Source organism: Oryzias latipes, chromosome 18 (assembly GCF_002234675.1).
Source record: "Oryzias latipes chromosome 18, ASM223467v1".
Classification (NCBI taxonomy): Eukaryota; Metazoa; Chordata; class Actinopteri; order Beloniformes; family Adrianichthyidae; genus Oryzias; species Oryzias latipes.
In genome coordinates, this window is record NC_019876.2 from 12,672,910 (window position 1) to 12,691,782 (window position 18,873).

Consider the following 18,873-nt stretch of genomic DNA (forward strand, 5'->3'; position numbering starts at 1 on the left):
ATCACGCGCCTCGTTCCACGCCGTCGCTGCAGGCACAAATTATTTGTCAGTAAAATGATTTTGCAGTATTTTGTCAAACATCCTGGTAGCTTCACCTGCCACAGGTTAAACCTCGCTCTGTTTTATTTTTTTTTTTGTGGATTTTCCTTTCTGCGCGGTCAAGTGTCTTTCTCTTCGCTGTGTCTCGCCATCTCGTAGCAGCTGGTAGCTGTCAGAGAGACGAGGCAGAGATGTCCCTCTGAAAAAACAAAACACCCAAAAGGTTGACACTTCCTCTCGCTTCTTCTCATCTTCAATCTGTGCCCTCAACCTCTCTATCCATACCGCTCTACTTTCTCTTCCTCTTGCTGTGCTACCTCTTGTTTCTTATCAGGACATCTTTTTTTTTTTTATCATGCTCCTCCTGAGAGTTATTGCCCCCTAATTTCTTGCAACAACACGCCTAATCTCCCCGTTTCTCCCCGTCCTGTCGTGGGAAATTGGGCAGGAAGTTGCACATGCAAGCGGGGGGGGGGGGGGGGGTTACACGAGGGATGCTGGGAGATTTTTTTCCCCCCTCAAATCCTCCTACATCATTTTTTTCCTATTATTCCTCTCATCCCTTCTGTCCACCCTCATGCCTTTTATGTCCTTGTTTTTCACACAACCATCCAGATTAGGAGGCATTTGGGCGACAATGGAGAACATATGAAACTAACTTGAGACAAAAGGCTGCAGTTCGTCAGGTTCTACATGTGGTTGTAAAGGGAAAGTGAGTTAAACCTTGTAAATCACGTTGGACTGGTAGCAGATACCTTTGAAATGACTGGAGGTCTTTGCTTTTTCTTTTATTTATTCGTTTTCATCGCTCACAACTGAAGCTTGTAAACAGTCGCTCTCACAGCACTCAAAGCTGAAGGTCAAACGAGGCAGTAAAAAGTATATTTTTTTTTTTTCTTAGCAGATGTAAGGAAAGATCTGACCACCTCGGCTGAAGCCAAACACTTATCAAAAATTAACTGGAAAGAAAGAAGTGGTTTGAAGGGTCTGGCCATTCTCCCGCACTGACACAGCAGTTAGTGCAGGAAGTGGAATGTGCCGTTTGATAATCGGACAGCTTCCTACTCCGCTTCTCTTCTGTTTTTGCTTCACTGTTGAGTCAAGCGTGTCATTTTCTGTGAAGATTTCCTCATGGAACGAGAGTCGATGTAAAACTGAGCGTGTTTACACGCTTTCAGGAGTAACACCATATTTTTGGCAGGTTTCTGTGGAATCAGGTGTTCAGTTAAAGACCCATTTCAATGAAATGGGTGTTTTTAATCATGTTCTTGTTGCACTTTTCTCACTATGGAGGATGTATATAAATACATTTAAGCTTTTAACCCTCATAAGTAAATTTCTAATGAACTATTGCCGTTCTGCAGAAACTGTCTTAGAAAACGACACAGTATTTTTGTGTGGTGGGGCTAAAAATCGTCATAATCAAGGGAATTAAAAAAAACACTTTTTACAATGAATTAAAAGAGGATTGGAGTGGGTTTTAGGAAAACATGTTATTTTAGCTGGTGCAGACAAGATCACAACACTAGCTCCTCTCTGCACATAGATTTGAGGCGGTGCATGGTATCAAACCCATCCTCGAAGCAGAAGCTTCCTGCGTATCCCGTGGGCTCCTGTGCTGATCTGCATAAACCACACTGGGCCTTACTCATGTTCTATGGAAGCCCAAACCACTTACTCCCCAGACTGACCTTTACCTTTTAAGTTGACTTTTTTTGTGCTAATATTTCAATTTGTACAGCCCGAATAGTCGATTAAAAGCAAACCACTGGTTTGTATTTTCCCATGTACCTTAGTTTAATATGTTATTGATCAGTGCAAAAGCTCAACTTTAAAAAATTTTAGGGAGGAAGAATATTTTTTTAAAGTTCTTCTCACCTTTGTCATTGGAGAAGACGGACAGATCGGTGTTTAATGAAGATTGGTCTATTTTTCATCTTCTATTTAAACCCAAAGTTTATTAGAAACTGGCGTCAATACGCAACAGGCCACTGTTTATGGTAGTCAGTACAGCGGCTCCAGGTAATTTGGCTCTTCGCTTTAAAGCTAACGTCCAGACTAAGTACGTGTTTTTTAAATTTTATTTAAAAAAAACAGACGTTTCTTATTATTTACTATTTTAATTTCAATCCCGCTTTATCCCACAAAATCTGCTCAATCTTCTTTTGTTTAATGATTTTGCGCAGAAAAACAAATGGTCTTTTGCTAGCATAAAAAGCATGTGGCGCTCTTGAGGCCAGTCTGAAAAACGCAGCGCTATTTGGAGGGCGTGACCAAGTTTAAGTTTAATGTATCCTCCTCATTGGTGCTAACACTACGCAAAACTTGACTTTGCTAAAGTTTACCACACTATGTGGCAAAGTTTGTTTGCTAAAGCGCTAAAATGCTAGCTCTGTAGCCACGAAAAGTCCCAGCATTGTAGATACTTCCGAAAATACAAAAAAAATGACCAGTATTTGTGTGATTTACTTCTCTTCTTGTTGCATTTGGTTCTTAAATTGTAGTTTTTGCTTCAAACTTTTAGGCTTTCTTTTGGGCTTTTTAGCATTTCTGCACCGTCAAGCTAATTTGAAGTCATCCGTTAGTTTTTATCCAGTTACTCCACAGACTTGTGAGTCTTTATCATCTACGTTTCTCATTTTGTAAATGCATGTGTGAGTCTGTTAATGGTCTACAGAGGGCTGCCTATTTGTGCAGTAAAAAAAAAAAAACGGCCTTGCTAATCCATGTGTGTTTTTATTTCGCAAAAGATTTATGACGGCGGTTGCTATTTTCGCCGGGCAAGTTTACTCCGCTGTGTGCTTGTTTGCTCTGTCAGACGTTTTGGGAGGAGTGTGGTGTTTGATGTTTTCTCATAATATATTTTTCAATGTCCCTCGTGCACCTGGACAAACGTCATTTTTCTTTTGTTAGGCCTTTGTTTTTTCACGTTTCTGTGTTTTTGTTTTTCTCTGTCTTGCAGACGGAATTGCAGCTATGCTTTGCTGAAATGGGACTATTAAAAACTCTGTTATGATGTTCACTCACACCACAGAAATATGAGTGGAGAGCAGAGTAAACAGGGGAGATGGACTGATGAGTAGAGGGGTAGAGGAGGGGGGAGTCCTGTGGTTATAGATGGAGGAAATGTGACGAGGGGATGGTTGTAGAGTCGCCCCATGCTTCACAGGGGTATTAAGTGTCCTCCTCGTTTTTCTCAAGTCTTCCTCTGTCCTCCTGTAGCATCACTAAGACAGATTGAAGTTCATTGTTGTGGTTCTCAGCCTTTTCTCCTTTTTAAAGTCCCTTCCTGTCATATGATCGTTCCAGTGTTGTCTGAGTACAGAGCAATCAGAAGGATGGGTTTCTGCTTTACGCCATTCGATCGCTGACGTGTTCAGGAAAAGTGATCTTTCGAACGCAGGCCCAGCTACGTCACGGCGCCGCGGATTTGATTGTTCGGCTGTTCTTTGATATTTTTCTGTTCTTTATGCAAGCAGAGGAGGGAAAAAAGGCAGGAAGGAGGGGAGAATGAAAGAAATGAAGGAAGGAAAGGAGAAAGGGAGCGAGGCTGTGATCGTAACACATCAAATGTTTCTGTTCAAGAGCCTAAATATAGGGCTTGACTAATAAACGGCACACAATCAGAATCACCTTTGAACAGTGGAACCGTGACATTTACAACGGTGCTGCACGGCTGTTATAAATACAGGTTTTAGTTTCCTCAGCTCTTCATATTAAACAATACTTTAGATAGAATAACTATAGAAAAGGTTTTAAAATCAAGTAATACCATGGTCTGGGTGAATACTCGATTCTGATTGGCTGCTGGGTGTGCATTAAAAAGTGATATACCACAGGATAACCGCACAGTGAAAAAAGAAGTTCCGGTCACCTTAGCTTAAATGTTTTGTATCACTGCGCCGGCTTCTTTAAAACAACCTTTTGCTTCATCATTTGGACAAAAACAAGCGGTAACAGGTGAACTTTCTCTCTGCTTTATTCAACCCATCGGAAAGATCAGCATATATAATGGCATACTTCGTCAGCCATTAAAACCTTACCTAATGAATAAAAAATATTAAGTTCCTCCGAACTGCTTCCAAAATGCTAAACCTTGAATATTGTTTACTGCAGCTGCAAACTAGAGATTTTTCCATCCATTCTTCCTACCGTTTTCAGAACCTCCTGTTGCTGGAGCCTATCCCAGTTACTGTAGGGCAGACGTGGGGTACGCCCTTAAGAGGTTGCCAGTCTGTTTCAGGGCCACACAATCACACACACATACACACACACACACCAAGGGACAATTTAGAGCTACCAATTAACCTATGAAGCATATTTTTGGACGGTGGGGGGGGAACGGAGTTCTCTGAGAAAACCCACGCATGCATGAGTAGAACATACAAAGGTTCACACAGAAAGGTCCCAGCCGCAGTTCTAACCAGCCTTCTTGCTGTGAGTTGACTAACCACTGGCTGCTGTGGTTGGCTAACCACTACACCACTGTGCAACCCAGAAGGTAGCAACTCGTATGCAATGGACACAAGACTTGGCAAAACTCAGGCCTAATTTGACATCCTTTTTTAATTGCTTTTGTGTTTTTCTTTTATCTTTTATGAAAATTTGGTTAAAAGAAACCAATTTATTTAATTTGTTTTATATTTATATCATGACAGCAATATGTCAAAACATTGCTGTTTATTTTTCTTTAAATAAATTCTTTTTTCATGCATTTTACTTTTCCAAGTTGGAAAAATGTATAAAGTAAAATGTTTTGTTTAAAAAAACCATTGTTGTTGCATAATGAGGAAATAAAACACTTTATGTTCGTAACTTGGTATTTATTTATTTATTTTTCATCCTCAAAAGGTATCGATAAGAGTATTGTTAAAATACCAGATCGATAAGCGGTATCAATAAGAGTACTAGTACTGTTAAAACCTTAACGATACCCATCCCTAAAAACAACACAGTTTAATTGAAAAACTTTCCATCAACTCCTCTGACCAGTCGCCTGCCTTTTGGCCACTTGAGGCATTCTGGGTAGTGTATTCATTTTATATAGTTGTTTTGACTGCTTATTGAGCTTTTTTTTTTACATTTTAGTGAAACCCAATCCAAGTGTGGGTTAAAGAAAGACAAAATAAATCAAACTGAATTAATCTTCACTTAAAATAAGTGACTCATCTTGTGTTGTCACAGTCAAACCTGACAAAGAACAGAGTGTATTAGAAAACAAGTAAACAACCTGACTCAGACTCTTAGAACCCAAACAGTACAGAAAACGGCCAATGCAACGCTTCAAAGCATGTTCTAAACAAATAGCACACACACACCGGGGTGGAGCTCCCTCCACCTGCAAAAACACCAGAAGTGAGCATGAGTGTCACAAATAGATGGAGGAGTAATGGAAGAAAATGGTTCTGTCTGCGGACTTAAGTTTTGTCCAACGACGTGTGAAAAAGAAGACAGGAGTAGATGAGGCTCACTGCTCTAGAAACACTCCTAATGCTGCTCGTGTTTCTGAAGGCAGAAAACTAGTTCTTTTAGTGAACTGAACCCCACATCTCGGGGACGGGTTGTGTTTTTGCTGCAAGGATGTGCAAACGTTTGTGAAAAAGTTGATAGTCACCTGCAGTCACCAGTCAAAGGCTTTTCCAGCCTTTAAGAAACTTGAATTTGAGATCTAAGCGAGAAATAAAACGATTCCTGAAAATTAACAAAAGTAAAAAGCCACGACTTATGACCTATGAACAACTATAAGTCACAAAAGGTCAAGTTAACGTTTACAGCTGACTTTTTTTATTTTTGTAACTTTCATTGAATGTGCTAGTTATATTCTAGATGGGCTAGTATAATGCTAGATATAAGGTCATCAAGCTAGTTAAATGCTACTGCTATGTGGTCTAATAGCAGTAGAGTGGGCCCTAGGCTGCTCTGTGTTGGGTGGGCCTGTGGTACTGACCCCTGTGGTCGGGCTGGGCCTTGGAATGAAGGGATCCCCAAGATATCGTTTCCTAACAGCAGTACCAAGCCAGACCTTCTTTAAGCTGCAGTTCTCTGTGTGTTCAGGGTTCTACTGGGGGAACTGGGTGGGTGGAGGAACCTGATGAGGGGGGGGTCCCCTCTTTGTGTGATTGTCCTGGGTTTTCTGTTTTTAATCATTTTCATTTTTTAGGACTCTTATCTGCTTTTATGTTAAGCGCTTTGTGTTTTTAACTGAAATGAAAGGCGCTATACAAATAATAAAGTTTGAGTTTGAGTTATAGTCTAGTTCAGTGTTTTTCAACCTTTTTTGAGCCACGGCACACTTTAACCTTGACAAAAATCCCGCGGCACACCAGCATCCAAAAAAAAAAAAAAAAAGCAGAAATTGATCTATTGATCGACAGCCCCCCCCCCCCCCCCCCCGCAATCTCACATGCATTTTGTGATAATTATGGCAGAAAAAGCAGGAAGTTGCGGCTGTTTTTTCTAAGAGATGAAATAAAAGTTAAATTAGAAAATTTAGAAACTGTTTGTCCGTTGAGGTTTCTAGACATTTCACGCGCACTCATTGTGCGCTGGGACACTGGCCCTTTAAGCCAATGCATCATGGGAGATGTAGTGTGAAAACTGCCGAAAAAGGGCAGAAAGACCAGCGTCTGTGAGCTTCATTGTTTTGTGCACGGTCTGACACCGGACTCTGTGGAAAGCTACACCGCTAAAGACGAGCTTTAGCTGGTATTTTTGTTGGAACTGAGAGAATTTATGAGCAGAATTAAGAACAAGGAAGTGAAGACTTTAAGCACTTCTGATTGGTCAGACTGCTGACATGTGATTAAGCCTTCAACAATGATTGGCGGAGACAGGTAAAGGGGCGGGACTTTCCCGCAAACCGCTATAGCTGCAGGTAAATACCGTCATTCTTATCAAAATGTCTTTAATAGAATCAAATAAACACAAAGAAAAAGTAATTTTAAGATCTTTTATATTCCTCACTACTCAGCGTTTTATCAGGGCCTGTTTGGATGAACAAAGAGCTGATTTCCTGGAGATGGAAAATGTTTTTAGATCAGTGAATGATTAATGAGGGTAATTTCCCACGGCACACTTGACCATCTCCCACGGCACACTAGTGTGCCGCGGCACACTGGTTGAAAAACACTGGTCTAGTTACACTAGTTCAATGCTCCATAAGTGCTAACTAAATACAAGTTTAATGCTAGTTAGATCATAGATATATTCTAGTTAAGCTAATTTAATGCTCATTAATTGTTAGTTAAATTGTAGTAATACTAGTTAAATGCTATTTAGTTACATGCAGATTAAATCATAGTGGGCTACGAAAGTTTGCTTAATAAATTAGTCACTTGTTATATTTAAGTTATGCTAACTATATGCTAGTTAATTGTTAGCTGTATACGTATTGGTCTAATTATATTTTAGTTGCGCTAGTTAATTGCTATAGGCTAGGTAAATGCTAGTTAGATCTTAGTATTATGCTAGGTGAATGCTAGGTATATTTTAGTTAAAAATTTGTGTTTTGCTTATCGGCTGTTAATGGATTAGGGATTTTTTTATTTTTTTTATTATTGAATGGCAAGGTAATTACAACTCTTTAAGAATTATTTGTTAGTTTTAGCAGCAGCAAAAAAACAATTTTAGGTTTTTAGTCCAGCTTTGGTATAAAAAAAAAAGTAAATATAAATAAATGAACCAGCAGTTTATCTTTGTGTGTTAGTTCAAATTTTCTTATTCGTTTGTTTGTTCTTGAATAGTTTTTGCAGAGTCTGAATTCTACGTTTTGTCTTTTTTAACACACTAACTTTCAACAAGTACAAGTTAAGTTTATGATAAATTGATTTGTAATAAATGTGTAATATATCTTTTCTTCTTACTTTATTACTTTTTCTGACTCTTGACATGTAATTTAAACACACTTTGAAGAGGTTGCTATAGCGTTAATTGGCCACTAAATATCGCAGAGTTTAGTTTGACTCAATATTTAAATCTTTCCCTCCTAAACTAAAATGTTTCAAGCCTCAAATGTTAATAATAGCAGCTTCTTCATAAAATGTTGGCTTCCATTTACTTTTGTGTTTGTTTCTCAATTTAGCGCTAGCACACTTTGTAAGCTTCCTGTTGCAAGTACAACAGTTTTAGCGCTAACAAGATTTTCTGCTGTTTAAACACAACAAAATCAACTCATGTTAAATATAGAAATTCATGTGTCTATATTGTATGTAAATTTAGCGTGTTAGTAGCTATCAGCTATAATGGTAGTTAGTTACTAAATGAAATATCAATGTAAAGTGAATTAAATTGAAAGTTTTCTTTGGTTTTAGGTTAAAAGGTGCTTCATTGTGTCTGTGTCTCTGTGGGAATTACAAATGATTGGATTCAAAAGCACTTGGTTCTGAGAAAAACACATTGAAGGAAAAAGACATGACTTTATTGAGCAAGAAAATGCACTTCCCACCACCAGCCTGCTGTGGTTGCATTCTGGGAAATGTTGTCAAATTGCAGGTTGATGACAGCACTCCCAAGGCGGGAAGAGGGGAGGTTCTTTCAAAGTAAATCCTCTTGCTTAGTTTTTCTTGGAAAACGGTCAATGGGAACTGAACGAAGGCGCCCCAACGGGACAAACGGAGAATTCTGTTCTGAGCCCGCATACGAGGACTAGAGGAGGCTCACAGCAGCTACAGATCACACTCTGGAACATGCATTCGCCAGCTGAATGACGGGGCCGGGACGTCAGGAATGCAAATTTCTGTTGTGCAGAGATGAACGGCCTTCATGTGTTTACCCGCAGCACATCATGCGCTTGAACACGCAACTATGCTGCAAAAAAACACCTACGTTTCACTCACGCTTCTCTGGTCACATACTGACACATTAGCGCCTTATCATGAAGGGAACATTTTCTCACAGCCAGCTCCGTCTGTGTCAAACAAATCAGATGTGTGCAGGCCTGACATGCAGGCTCCGGCACCAACACACCCACCCCGTCTTGCTCAACAGCTCAGGATGTTTCACAAGCTGGAACCTGCACATTAGGGATGTGTTCATAATGGCAGGTCTCCTGTGAGTGTGTGAGTCTGCGACGCTTTCCCGACGCTAAAAGACCAAGTTGTGGTCTCATTACTGCGGTCTCTAAGGAGTCACGGTGGCGGTGGCAGAAAGAAACCATGGCCTGTGGGAGTGGAGGTGTGTGTGCACAAGTGTGACACAAAAGTGGCTCATTCTCCCAGGAAGTCAGCAAATCTCCGCAGGCCAATCAGAGGACAAAGCTGTAGACAAAGTCTGATCCAATTGGCGGCGGCACTGCTGACCTTTATTCCTCCAAGCCAATCCCAGAGGAGCTGCCCGGCTGCGGTGTGGGGACATCAAAAGTGGAGGATGAGGAAGAGTGAGGAAGGCGTGCGTCTCTGTAGCTGGACTGAGGGTGAAAAAAAAATAAAGGCCTCATCTTTTCTTAGATAGACGGAGAAAACGATGATGAGAAAATGGGTTAATCGTCGCAGAAGGTCTCCAATTGTACTATTTCAAAAATCCTCAAGGTGGAGAAACGTGTTTATGGTCCAAGACGTCGAGCCAAAGGGAAAAATCGTAGCAGGTTGGAGAGACGTGGGATGAGTGTAGGTCTCAATAAATATTTACAGAGGGCGATGGACGCATCCTCCATGTGTTTATGGTCCGTTTTATGAGCTCTTCCTCCTTTCTTCTCAGCTGTTCAAACCTCTTTGGCATCTTTGTACATCTGAACACAGTTTCACTGGGTTTTTTTCTCCCTGTGAAGCTTAAAGAAACCATTAAAATGATTAAGTAGTAAAGATGAAGGGCTAAACGGAGCAGAAACGTTTGAGAGGAATGATCTCTGGTTCTGCCTTTGTCTCCTCTGTGTTACATAATAAAATGTTCAATTTGGCAAATGTTAAAAGATAGAAAAGATGATGCGTTTGTCTCTGATCCCAAGTGCTTCTTGTCTCCTCATGGTGGCGCTACAAACGTAAAAGAAAAACTAGAATTGTTTAATCAAAAAGGAAAAGTTGGAAACTAAAGTCTAGTTTTGGTCCCAGATACATTCAAGATCAGAAACAGGATATTGAGGGTTTTTCAAAACTATTTCAGTTACCATAGATACAAGCTCAGACAGAGCTGAGCGATGTGACCAGAAAATCAAATCGCTGTCTTCTAATGAATAGCATCAGAAAATATCCAGTCTAAAGAGAGTTGAAGCTTTAGTTGAAATTTTTGGGGTTTTTTGTCTCCAGAATAAAAGCTTCGGTGAACTTCGGTGGGTTAAGAAAGACTTTTGTTGTGGCAGAAACCATTTTCGCTCTCTTGTCAGATTCTTATCTCTTAGAAAAGTAGCTAACCATCAGGTTTTTGTTGATGAAAGGATTTCTGCTTTAAAACGTTCCACCAACCTTTTTAAATTGTTTTTAAATTCTCTTTTCCATTCTAGACTACAGTTTTGATCCAAATGTTTTGTTTTTACCGTTTTGTCCGAGTTGACCCAACAACAAAAACGTTCTGACAAACAGGAAGTGTGTCAAAGTAAAGGTACATGTAAAGGTACATTGATGAAGTCTGATCTAGTGAGGCTTTATGTCACGGTAAAGACAAACTTTCACTCAGCGCTCCATCCTTTTCTGTCTTCCAGGAGGTGGAGATCCTGGACATCAGCACCATCAGGGACACCAGGACGGGAAAGTACGCCCGACAGCCAAAGGTTGGTACGAGCGTTTCTGCGGGTGAAGCTGTCGCCGCCTCTTGTTGATAACCTTCTCCTCCCACCACAAACTCACGGGTAGCTGTCAGTGAGATGCGTGTGTGTGTGTGTTTCCTCACTCAGCTGATGGTGCAAAGGTGATGGAGCGCTAATGAGCCAGCTGACAGATGGGCTGTCAGACAGGAAGTGATATAACCAGCGACTGTTGCAGAGGAAGTTGTTGTGCAAGCGTGGATATCAGTCCGAGATGGAGACAAAGTACAGTGTTAGCAGTAAACACTTCAGCCATGTGGGTGTGCTGACTTAGTGCAGGAGGACGGATCCGTTTCAGGCGATCAGTAACAACAAGAAACCAAGGACGGCTTTGGGTTCAAGTTCAGGAATGGAGATGAGTTTAGTGGGGATTCAGTTTTTGTTAAACAAAAAATAGTTTTGTCGCTCTTAAAAAACATACAAAAAAACATGTTGAATTGTAAGCAGGCAGCTTGTGGACAGCCCAGCGTATTTCTTTTTTTCTTTTTCAACGTTTTTTTCGTCTGCTTCTTTATTTGAATTATGAGATACTGAGAAATGCAATTTTTAATTTTATGTTTTAGATATTTGTCCTCTGTCAATAAGGAACACCATTTTTGTCTGAGTGGGTCTTTAATAACATCAAAAACATTATAAAGGTAGCCAAGCTTAACAAATTACACAAAGATTGTGTCGCATTAAAAATATCCAAAAACAACTATGACTATGTCTGAATTTCCACCCTAACCCCTATGTAGTGCACTATAGTGCATTTGTCATTTTGTAGTGCTCTCCGAGTCTACAGTTCCAGAATCGAGTGCCCCTAGAAATTTCCCAGAAGTCTCTGCGAAAAACTAGTGTGCATGGATGCTCATTAGGTTGGTGATATAGACCACAATGCATTGCGTTTGAACAATTTTTGCAAAAAATTAGTACTTGAACGTATTCTTTGTAATAAACCATCAACATTTTTATCAGTTGATCGTCACAAAACACTCATATCAATGAGATTTTCCCTTCGTAAAAATTGATGAAGTCATATCCGCCGTTTAAAAAGAAAAAACAAAAGTTGTCAGTATGGTGTCAGACTCGCTTTTAGAATTCATGTATGTAATTTTTTTAGTATTTAGGGATTAGGGCGGGAATTCAGACAAAGCTTATACTTCCATATTCTTTTCTTTAATTAAATCAGATTTATTTAAGTTATAAATGAGATTAAGGTTTGTCCTTTTTCTTAAGTCTGAGGTTCCTAAATAATATTGGACAAAAAAATTAGGAATTTTTAAGGTGGAGACAATCAGTCCCTATGAAAAGATTTTATTCCAAAATCAAAACCCAAACATGTTTTCTCTGAATCCTAACCCTACGGATTTAAAGGGTTTGTATAGCATACCTGCATGTCTATCCTGCTTCCAAGCTGATCATTTGTTTACACTTCTTTATTATTTTAGCGACGGGTCTGAAGCTACTTGTGCTTTCAAGTTGGTCTCTTTGTTGGAAGTTTAACTTGGTTTAAAAGGCGACGCTTGACTAGCAGGATCAAAGCGCAGAGCGTCTTTGCTCGTGAACCCGGTCAGATCGTGACAGAACAAGCAGAGGAGGAAACCGGATTGGCAGGTTCAGAAAGTTCCCAGGAAAGCACACTGAAGGTTGTGCAAAACCTCAACCAATTTCAGAAGACCTTTCCAGAGTGAGATGGAGATATTCCTTCACGAAGCGCAGATGCAAGTGTTTGGAAAAAACGGCCAGATCTTGCGGGATCTTGTTGTTTTGGTGCGGTGTGGAGCTGTTCCAAGAGGCTCAGTGGAAAACATGAGTCAGACGCTGAAGGACGCTCATCAATAATCAGATAAAAATCGTCTTGACAACATTTTAAATCGATTAAAGTATCAATCTAAGAAATACGGCGATATGTCGTTGAATCGATTTGTTTTCCCTACACCCCTAGAAACCCCCCCCCTATAAGGTAATAAATGGGGTCCATGCGGTGCAGCACTCTGATCCAATTAATCAAAGGAGTATTTGCTCCTTGTTTGCCCACCAGCCATCTCTGACGAGCATCGTCTGCCTCCATCGTGACTCACTTCCTGGTTTTTGGTTCTGCTTGTGCCAAAAGGCCTCTCAGATGTCGAACTGTGTGTTTGATCAGGAAGCGAAATTGCAGAGCATGCTGAGCGTCGGGAAGGACAGCTTTCTGGGGAAGTCGCTGACCATCGTCTACGGAAACGACTTGGTGAACATCTCCTACCTCAACTTCCAGGCGATGTCGGAGGATGAAGCCAAGGTGAAGCTGCAGCCCTCCTTCTCCACCTCTAATACGAACATCAAATCAAAACCAATAAACAAACAAATCCCCTTTTTAAAAAAATGGTTTTTGTTCTTTTGCCCCAGCTTTGGACAGAAGAGCTCTTCAGTTTGGCAACAAACATCCTTTCCCACAATGCAACAAGAAACAGCTACCTCCTCAAAGCGTAAGAGTCCACAGCGACCCGTCAGATGCGCATTTCCAAACTTTCTGGTAACTTCCTGTCTGTTGGTTTCAGATACACCAAGCTGAAGCTGCAAGTGAACCAGGAGGGCAAAATTCCCGTGAAGAAGTGAGCAGAAAACATCACATTTTCTGAACATTTGGACGGGTTTCGGGTCAACCCAGTCAAACCCAACTCTGTCTTCCAGCATTATGAAGTTGTTCTCTGATAAACGGCGGGTGGAGACGGCGCTGGAGCAGTGCGGCCTGGTCAGAAACAAGGTAATCGCCGCCGCCGCCATCACAGGCCTGCCTTAAGACAGGCGTGTGGGTCCTCACGCACAACAATAGGATGAAACGATGCGCCTCCCAGCCCGCTCTGACGGACAGCTGCATTCTTCAAATACCAGACGAGTCAGCAACAAGACCGCATTCCTGCTCCCAAACATTTCACACATTTATATGAGAAAAATGTGAAAAGATTGATGAATTTCACTCAGAAACAGTAAAAAAAAAAACGTAAAATCTAAAATTCGATTCTACTACATTTATTAGCAGCATTTTGAAAGCAGTTGATGCTCAAACAAGGTTTTTTGGAAGTATAATCAGGTTAAATAAAGTTGATAAGTGAATTTCACAATTTCACAAATAGTTAAAAGAATTGAAAAAACTATTTCAGTTTTCTTTAGCAGACTGACTGACTTTTCTTCCTGCAAGTGGTTTAAGTTTTAGCTCTGAGAAAAGCTTCTTTTCATCAAATCTTAGTCCAGCATATCTTCAAATCAAGTTTCTTTCCTTATTTTGAGCTTAACTTCTCTTTGACACCAAATATGACGCCGCTCTTCAATAAAACTGTCGTCACCCTAAAAGAGAGAAAGAAAAATGCTTGTTTCCCTGTCGGTCTGATCTGTTTCACTTCAGTCTTCTTCTGATGAAACCCACTTCTGCTCTTTTATTTTCACTTCTCGCTCTCAGGTCACTTAAACTCACTTTGACATGTGTCGCATATTTATCACAAACTAAAAAAACCTGATTTATTGTTTAAACACCAGCTTTGTCAGAGCTTTTGGTAGCTAAAAATAACTACAGAGATACGAAAAACAGGAAATGGAAACAATTCATAATAAAAGGCCACATTTAGTAAAAAGGGTTCTTTAAATTTTTTTTGGCCCCAAAAATCATTTGATCTTTTGAAACAAGCATACTGAAAGGAACGGCAACAAAAATAGTGACATATTGTGGCCAACCAGGGGAATTACAATCTCTCTCTGTCCATAAATAAGCAACGGGAATTCAGAAAAAAATCAATATTCTTTTACATTTGCTAATAGTTGTATTCATTTTTATGAAATATAGTTATTTATAGATGAAAAATACTTGATGTCTTCTCAATTAAACATTAAAACAATAGTTTTCTGTTAAAAACAAATGAAGACTTTTAGATTCATAGAAAAAAGCTCCTGAGAAATGTTTCCAGTTTAAAAAAAACAATTAGAAAACATGTAGACATTACAAAAATGAAGACAGAAAACTCTATTTTAAAATCTGAATCCTGACCACGTATTTTTTTCCCCCTGCAGCCAACAAACTAATTCTGTTTGGGTCAAAACAGAAACGACTTTATATATATATAACAAATTAAAATGAAATAATCAAAGCCCATAAAGTAAATGTCAAAATAGTTAATAATTACAAGAAAAAACACATCAAAACGTTATTCTAAAATAGTGAAATTCTTTAAAAATGTGTTCAGCTACGTTAGAGAGATTAGGTTACATTAGGTTTTTTCCCTCCAGAATTTCTAGTTAAAAAAAGATTACACCAGACAGGCTGGTATAATTAGAGCTGCTTTTTCTGACTGTTACAATGTTTAGTAGAAAGAAAGACAAAACATTGTGAGACAATGGGGGAGAAAAAGCTTTTTGATGAATTTATGCATTTATTTCCGTTTTAATTTGTTTTATTAAACTTTTACCATGACTGGGCCCAAATCATCTTGATTCACCTACATAGTCATTTTGTGCTTGTGATGTGTAGAAGTTTTGAAATGTGTCTTGATTTTCAGTTCTGATACCTTTAAGCTGTAAAATGCCATCAGGATCTGGCAACCCTGCTCTCCACTGTTTTAATGGTTTCCCAGCGTTTCATTTTGGGAAAGAAAACACATTTGCTTGTGTTGAAAAAGTGCGATTTCTGCTCCAAGTCAGACTTTAGTCACAGGATTTTTGGTCTTGGTCTTTACTCTGGCGCCCTCTGCAGGTGAATTGTTAGAAATGCTGTTAATTTTTTTGTAACGTGTGGCAAAATAAATAGATTTTTATTCATATTTAAGTTAAATCATGCGTTTCCTTTTTATGCTTTAAGCTGATTCTTAAATCTGTCTGTAGTCGGAGGGAATAAAGCCTGACGATTTTACGTGGGAGGCCTTCCAGAAGTTTCTCAACAACCTGTGTCTGCGACCTGAAATACAAACCATCTTTGAGGAAAGGTGCGTCTAAAAAAAACTCCATGTTTATCCACATACACACGCACTTTATCTCCACTGTTGTCATTTGAAATGACGTTGTCGTTCCAGCTCCAAGAAGAAGCCCTTCATCTCTTTGGACCAGTTCATGGACTTCCTGAACCGCAGGCAGCGGGACTCCAGGCTGAACGAGGTCCTGTATCCTCCGCTGAAACGAGAGCAGGTCCGGCAGATCATGGAGAAATACGAGACCAACAGCAGCCAGCTGGACAGAGGTCCGTGTGTGTTTACGTCAGGTTTCATGATGTTATGCAGCCTCACCTGCGCGTGATCTGCTGCAGCAAAAAACGTGTAAAAACCAGAGAAAAAACGGAACAAAGAGCAGCTCAGCCAGGACTGAAAGATGATCCAGACCACAGTGTTCAGAACTAACCTCCAGCTTCACCACTAAGCGGGAGCTTTACTGTTCTGAGGCAGTTTTTTTATTTTTAAAGTCCCACTCCAATCATCGTTTGATCTATTTGTAAAACCGTTCCCAGTGGTGATGGATGTCAGAATCAGAATCTTTTATTGTCATTATGCAGTGCACAATGAAAATGTTTCCAGCAGCTCTTTTCCAAAAAATATAAAAAATAAATAATAACAAAGACTGTACAGTAAAAGAAAAAAAGAATATTGCACACATGAAATGAGTGCAGTATTGTTATAATTATGCAAAAACCTGTGTCGTTTTCTAGAGCATAGTTTCTGCAGAGCAGCAGGGGTTCATGAGCAGCTGGACACCCCACATGCTCAGCCCACAGTGTTCAGATTGGACAAGCAGGGAGGGGCTTCCTTTTCATCTTCTATTGTTTACTAGCGCATGTGCGCCACCCACAGAGGCTCAGGTGTGAAATGATGAAGCGGTGCAAACCTCGGGAATCTCGCTCCAGGCTTTTTCTTTCACAGCTCCATTCCGATTTTTGAAAGATTTGGTGTCTTTTATTCTGGCCGCACACAAACTACAGCCATTTATTTCTCCTTTATGATCTGATTTTTTTAAATGGTTGTCACTTACGTGATTTAAAAGGGACACCATCCACACGTCCCTACCAAATACAAGACCCTGATTAGTCAAAGTTTGACCTTGTAACGCGCGTTCACATAGAGCACAAAACAGAGGGAGAAACATACGTAGCTACGTGTGAAGATGAGAGTTTTGAGCGGGAAACCCAAAACTCGCATTTAGGCCCGTTCACATAGATTTATCATTGGTAGTGGTCGCTTGAAGGCACGGGGGCGATGTAAGCTTCAGAAAACCATCTCTAAGTTGTGGCACTGCTGACACAGAGCAGCCCCACCCCTACTTCCCCTCCCTGTTAATGAGAGCTCTCTGTTTACACTCTCTACCACTGGTTTAGCCCCCGACATCCCCCAACCTAACATTACAATTGCAACAAAAACGGTGAGCAATATTGTTGCTATGCAGCCGCACAGTTTTGAGCCAGATTCCAGCTCAGACGAGTAAAACAAAGACGTTCATGGACGTTAATTTGTCTACAAGTGGAAGCATCAGAATGGAGCGGAGCAGGAAGCTCGTGCTCTGACCAGCCAATCTTCTATGTCGCAGATAAGATCTCCTTCCAAAGGCATTTTTTTCGTCTCCTCCTCATTCACAACGATGCAATGTTCAGCTCAATTTTCTTTGAATATGTCCTCCATCATCAGAAAAATCCTACAGTAACATGTTGGAAACACAGGAAACATCACAATTTCTTTTTAATGCAGGAAGTTAATTTAAAGATTGTCTGTCTGTCTGGTTAAACGTAGGAGTGAATAGTCAAAGAAGCATGATTTTTCTTCTGCAGACCAGATCAGCTTGAGGGCTTTCAGTCTCTACCTGGGAGGAGAGGAAAACGGCATAGTTCCTCCAGAGAGGCTGGACATCATCGACGACATGAACCAGCCGCTGTCGCACTACTTTATCAACTCCTCACACAACACATACCTCACAGGTGAAGTCTCGGTGATGAAACGTCAGTATGTTGGCGTGGGGTGAGGCGTGAACATGTCTTGTGTGCCCGTAGTGGGTCAGCTGACGGGTCTGTCGTCGGTGGAGATGTACAGGCAGGTGCTGCTGACGGGCTGCCGCTGCATCGAGCTGGACTGCTGGCAGAGGCAGGACGAGGAGCCGCACATCACGCACGGGTTCACCATGACCACAGAGATCCCCTTCAAGGTGCTTAGATCAAAGCTCTGTTCTAGAGCGGTTAGGCTTTTAACAAAAATTGTTTGTCGGTTTCCAAAAGAGGGCCTCTGATGCCTACTTGCAGTTCCCCCTCCCGCCATCAAACTGGAATGGTGCTGTTTTGCTTTTTATAAGGGGAAGTCTCCTGATTACTTATTGTTTTTACAATGACTAATAACTCTGTGACAGGCTCTAAACCAGGGGTCACTAACGCAGTGCCCGCGGGTGCATGGTCGCCCATGAGGACAGCCTAAAGCACTCATAATGCATGCATATCAAAGATCACAATGGAATTCAGTATCATTTTCAAAAGTTTCAGTCATGTTTGAACACATTAGGAGAGCACCAGATTACTAGCTATGGTTCCACACAGACACATTTACCGCTGAACGTAAATAAATCAATTTTTCACGTTTAAACATGTTTTTCTTGTTGTTACTGTTGTGTGAATCAATGTGTAAAATATGTGAACAATCAATTTATAGTGTCAAAATAACTACGGCTTAACATTACTATACTAGTCTATGGTTTATTTCTTGGGGAAATTATTAACTTAGTGGTAAAAATATTGAAAATGTAATGAAAAAGTATTAAATAATTTAATATTTTTAATAACTATATACATTATTTAAAATAAATTATTTAATTTATTTGAATAAATTAAAATAATTTAATATTCAGCTGTGTTTTTTTTTGAAGAAATTCCACAATATATGTATTTCTAAGATGAATAGCATCAGTGTTGGGTTTTATAAACAACATCCAGAAGGTCAAGAACCACTGAGGAGCAAATGACAAAATATCCTCATTCAATTTTGAAACCCCTCCCCCGACGCTGTTTATTTGTGTTTTACCTCCATGTAACCAGGAATAAATCTCAATAAAATCACAAATCTCATTGGGTCTAACCCAGAGAGGAACGGCACGAAAAGTTTTATAAGCAAAAACACAGCAGAGTTGTCAGA

At 40.1% G+C, this 18,873-nt stretch overlaps 1 protein-coding gene across 2 annotated transcripts in view; it reads left to right on the top strand.

Moving 5' to 3' along the window:
• LOC100049529 (1-phosphatidylinositol 4,5-bisphosphate phosphodiesterase beta-3) overlaps window positions 1-18,873 on the top strand; it is a 58,623-nt gene that overhangs the window by 27,972 nt on the left and 11,778 nt on the right. For both annotated transcript variants that reach the window (XM_023965810.1, XM_023965811.1), the window contains exons 3-11: window positions 10,670-10,738; window positions 12,900-13,034; window positions 13,142-13,221; window positions 13,294-13,347; window positions 13,427-13,499; window positions 15,605-15,705; window positions 15,793-15,956; window positions 17,529-17,675; window positions 17,748-17,899. In XM_023965810.1, the coding sequence (XP_023821578.1) occupies window positions 10,670-10,738; window positions 12,900-13,034; window positions 13,142-13,221; window positions 13,294-13,347; window positions 13,427-13,499; window positions 15,605-15,705; window positions 15,793-15,956; window positions 17,529-17,675; window positions 17,748-17,899 (975 nt within the window). The remainder of the gene's footprint in view (window positions 1-10,669; window positions 10,739-12,899; window positions 13,035-13,141; window positions 13,222-13,293; window positions 13,348-13,426; window positions 13,500-15,604; window positions 15,706-15,792; window positions 15,957-17,528; window positions 17,676-17,747; window positions 17,900-18,873) is intronic.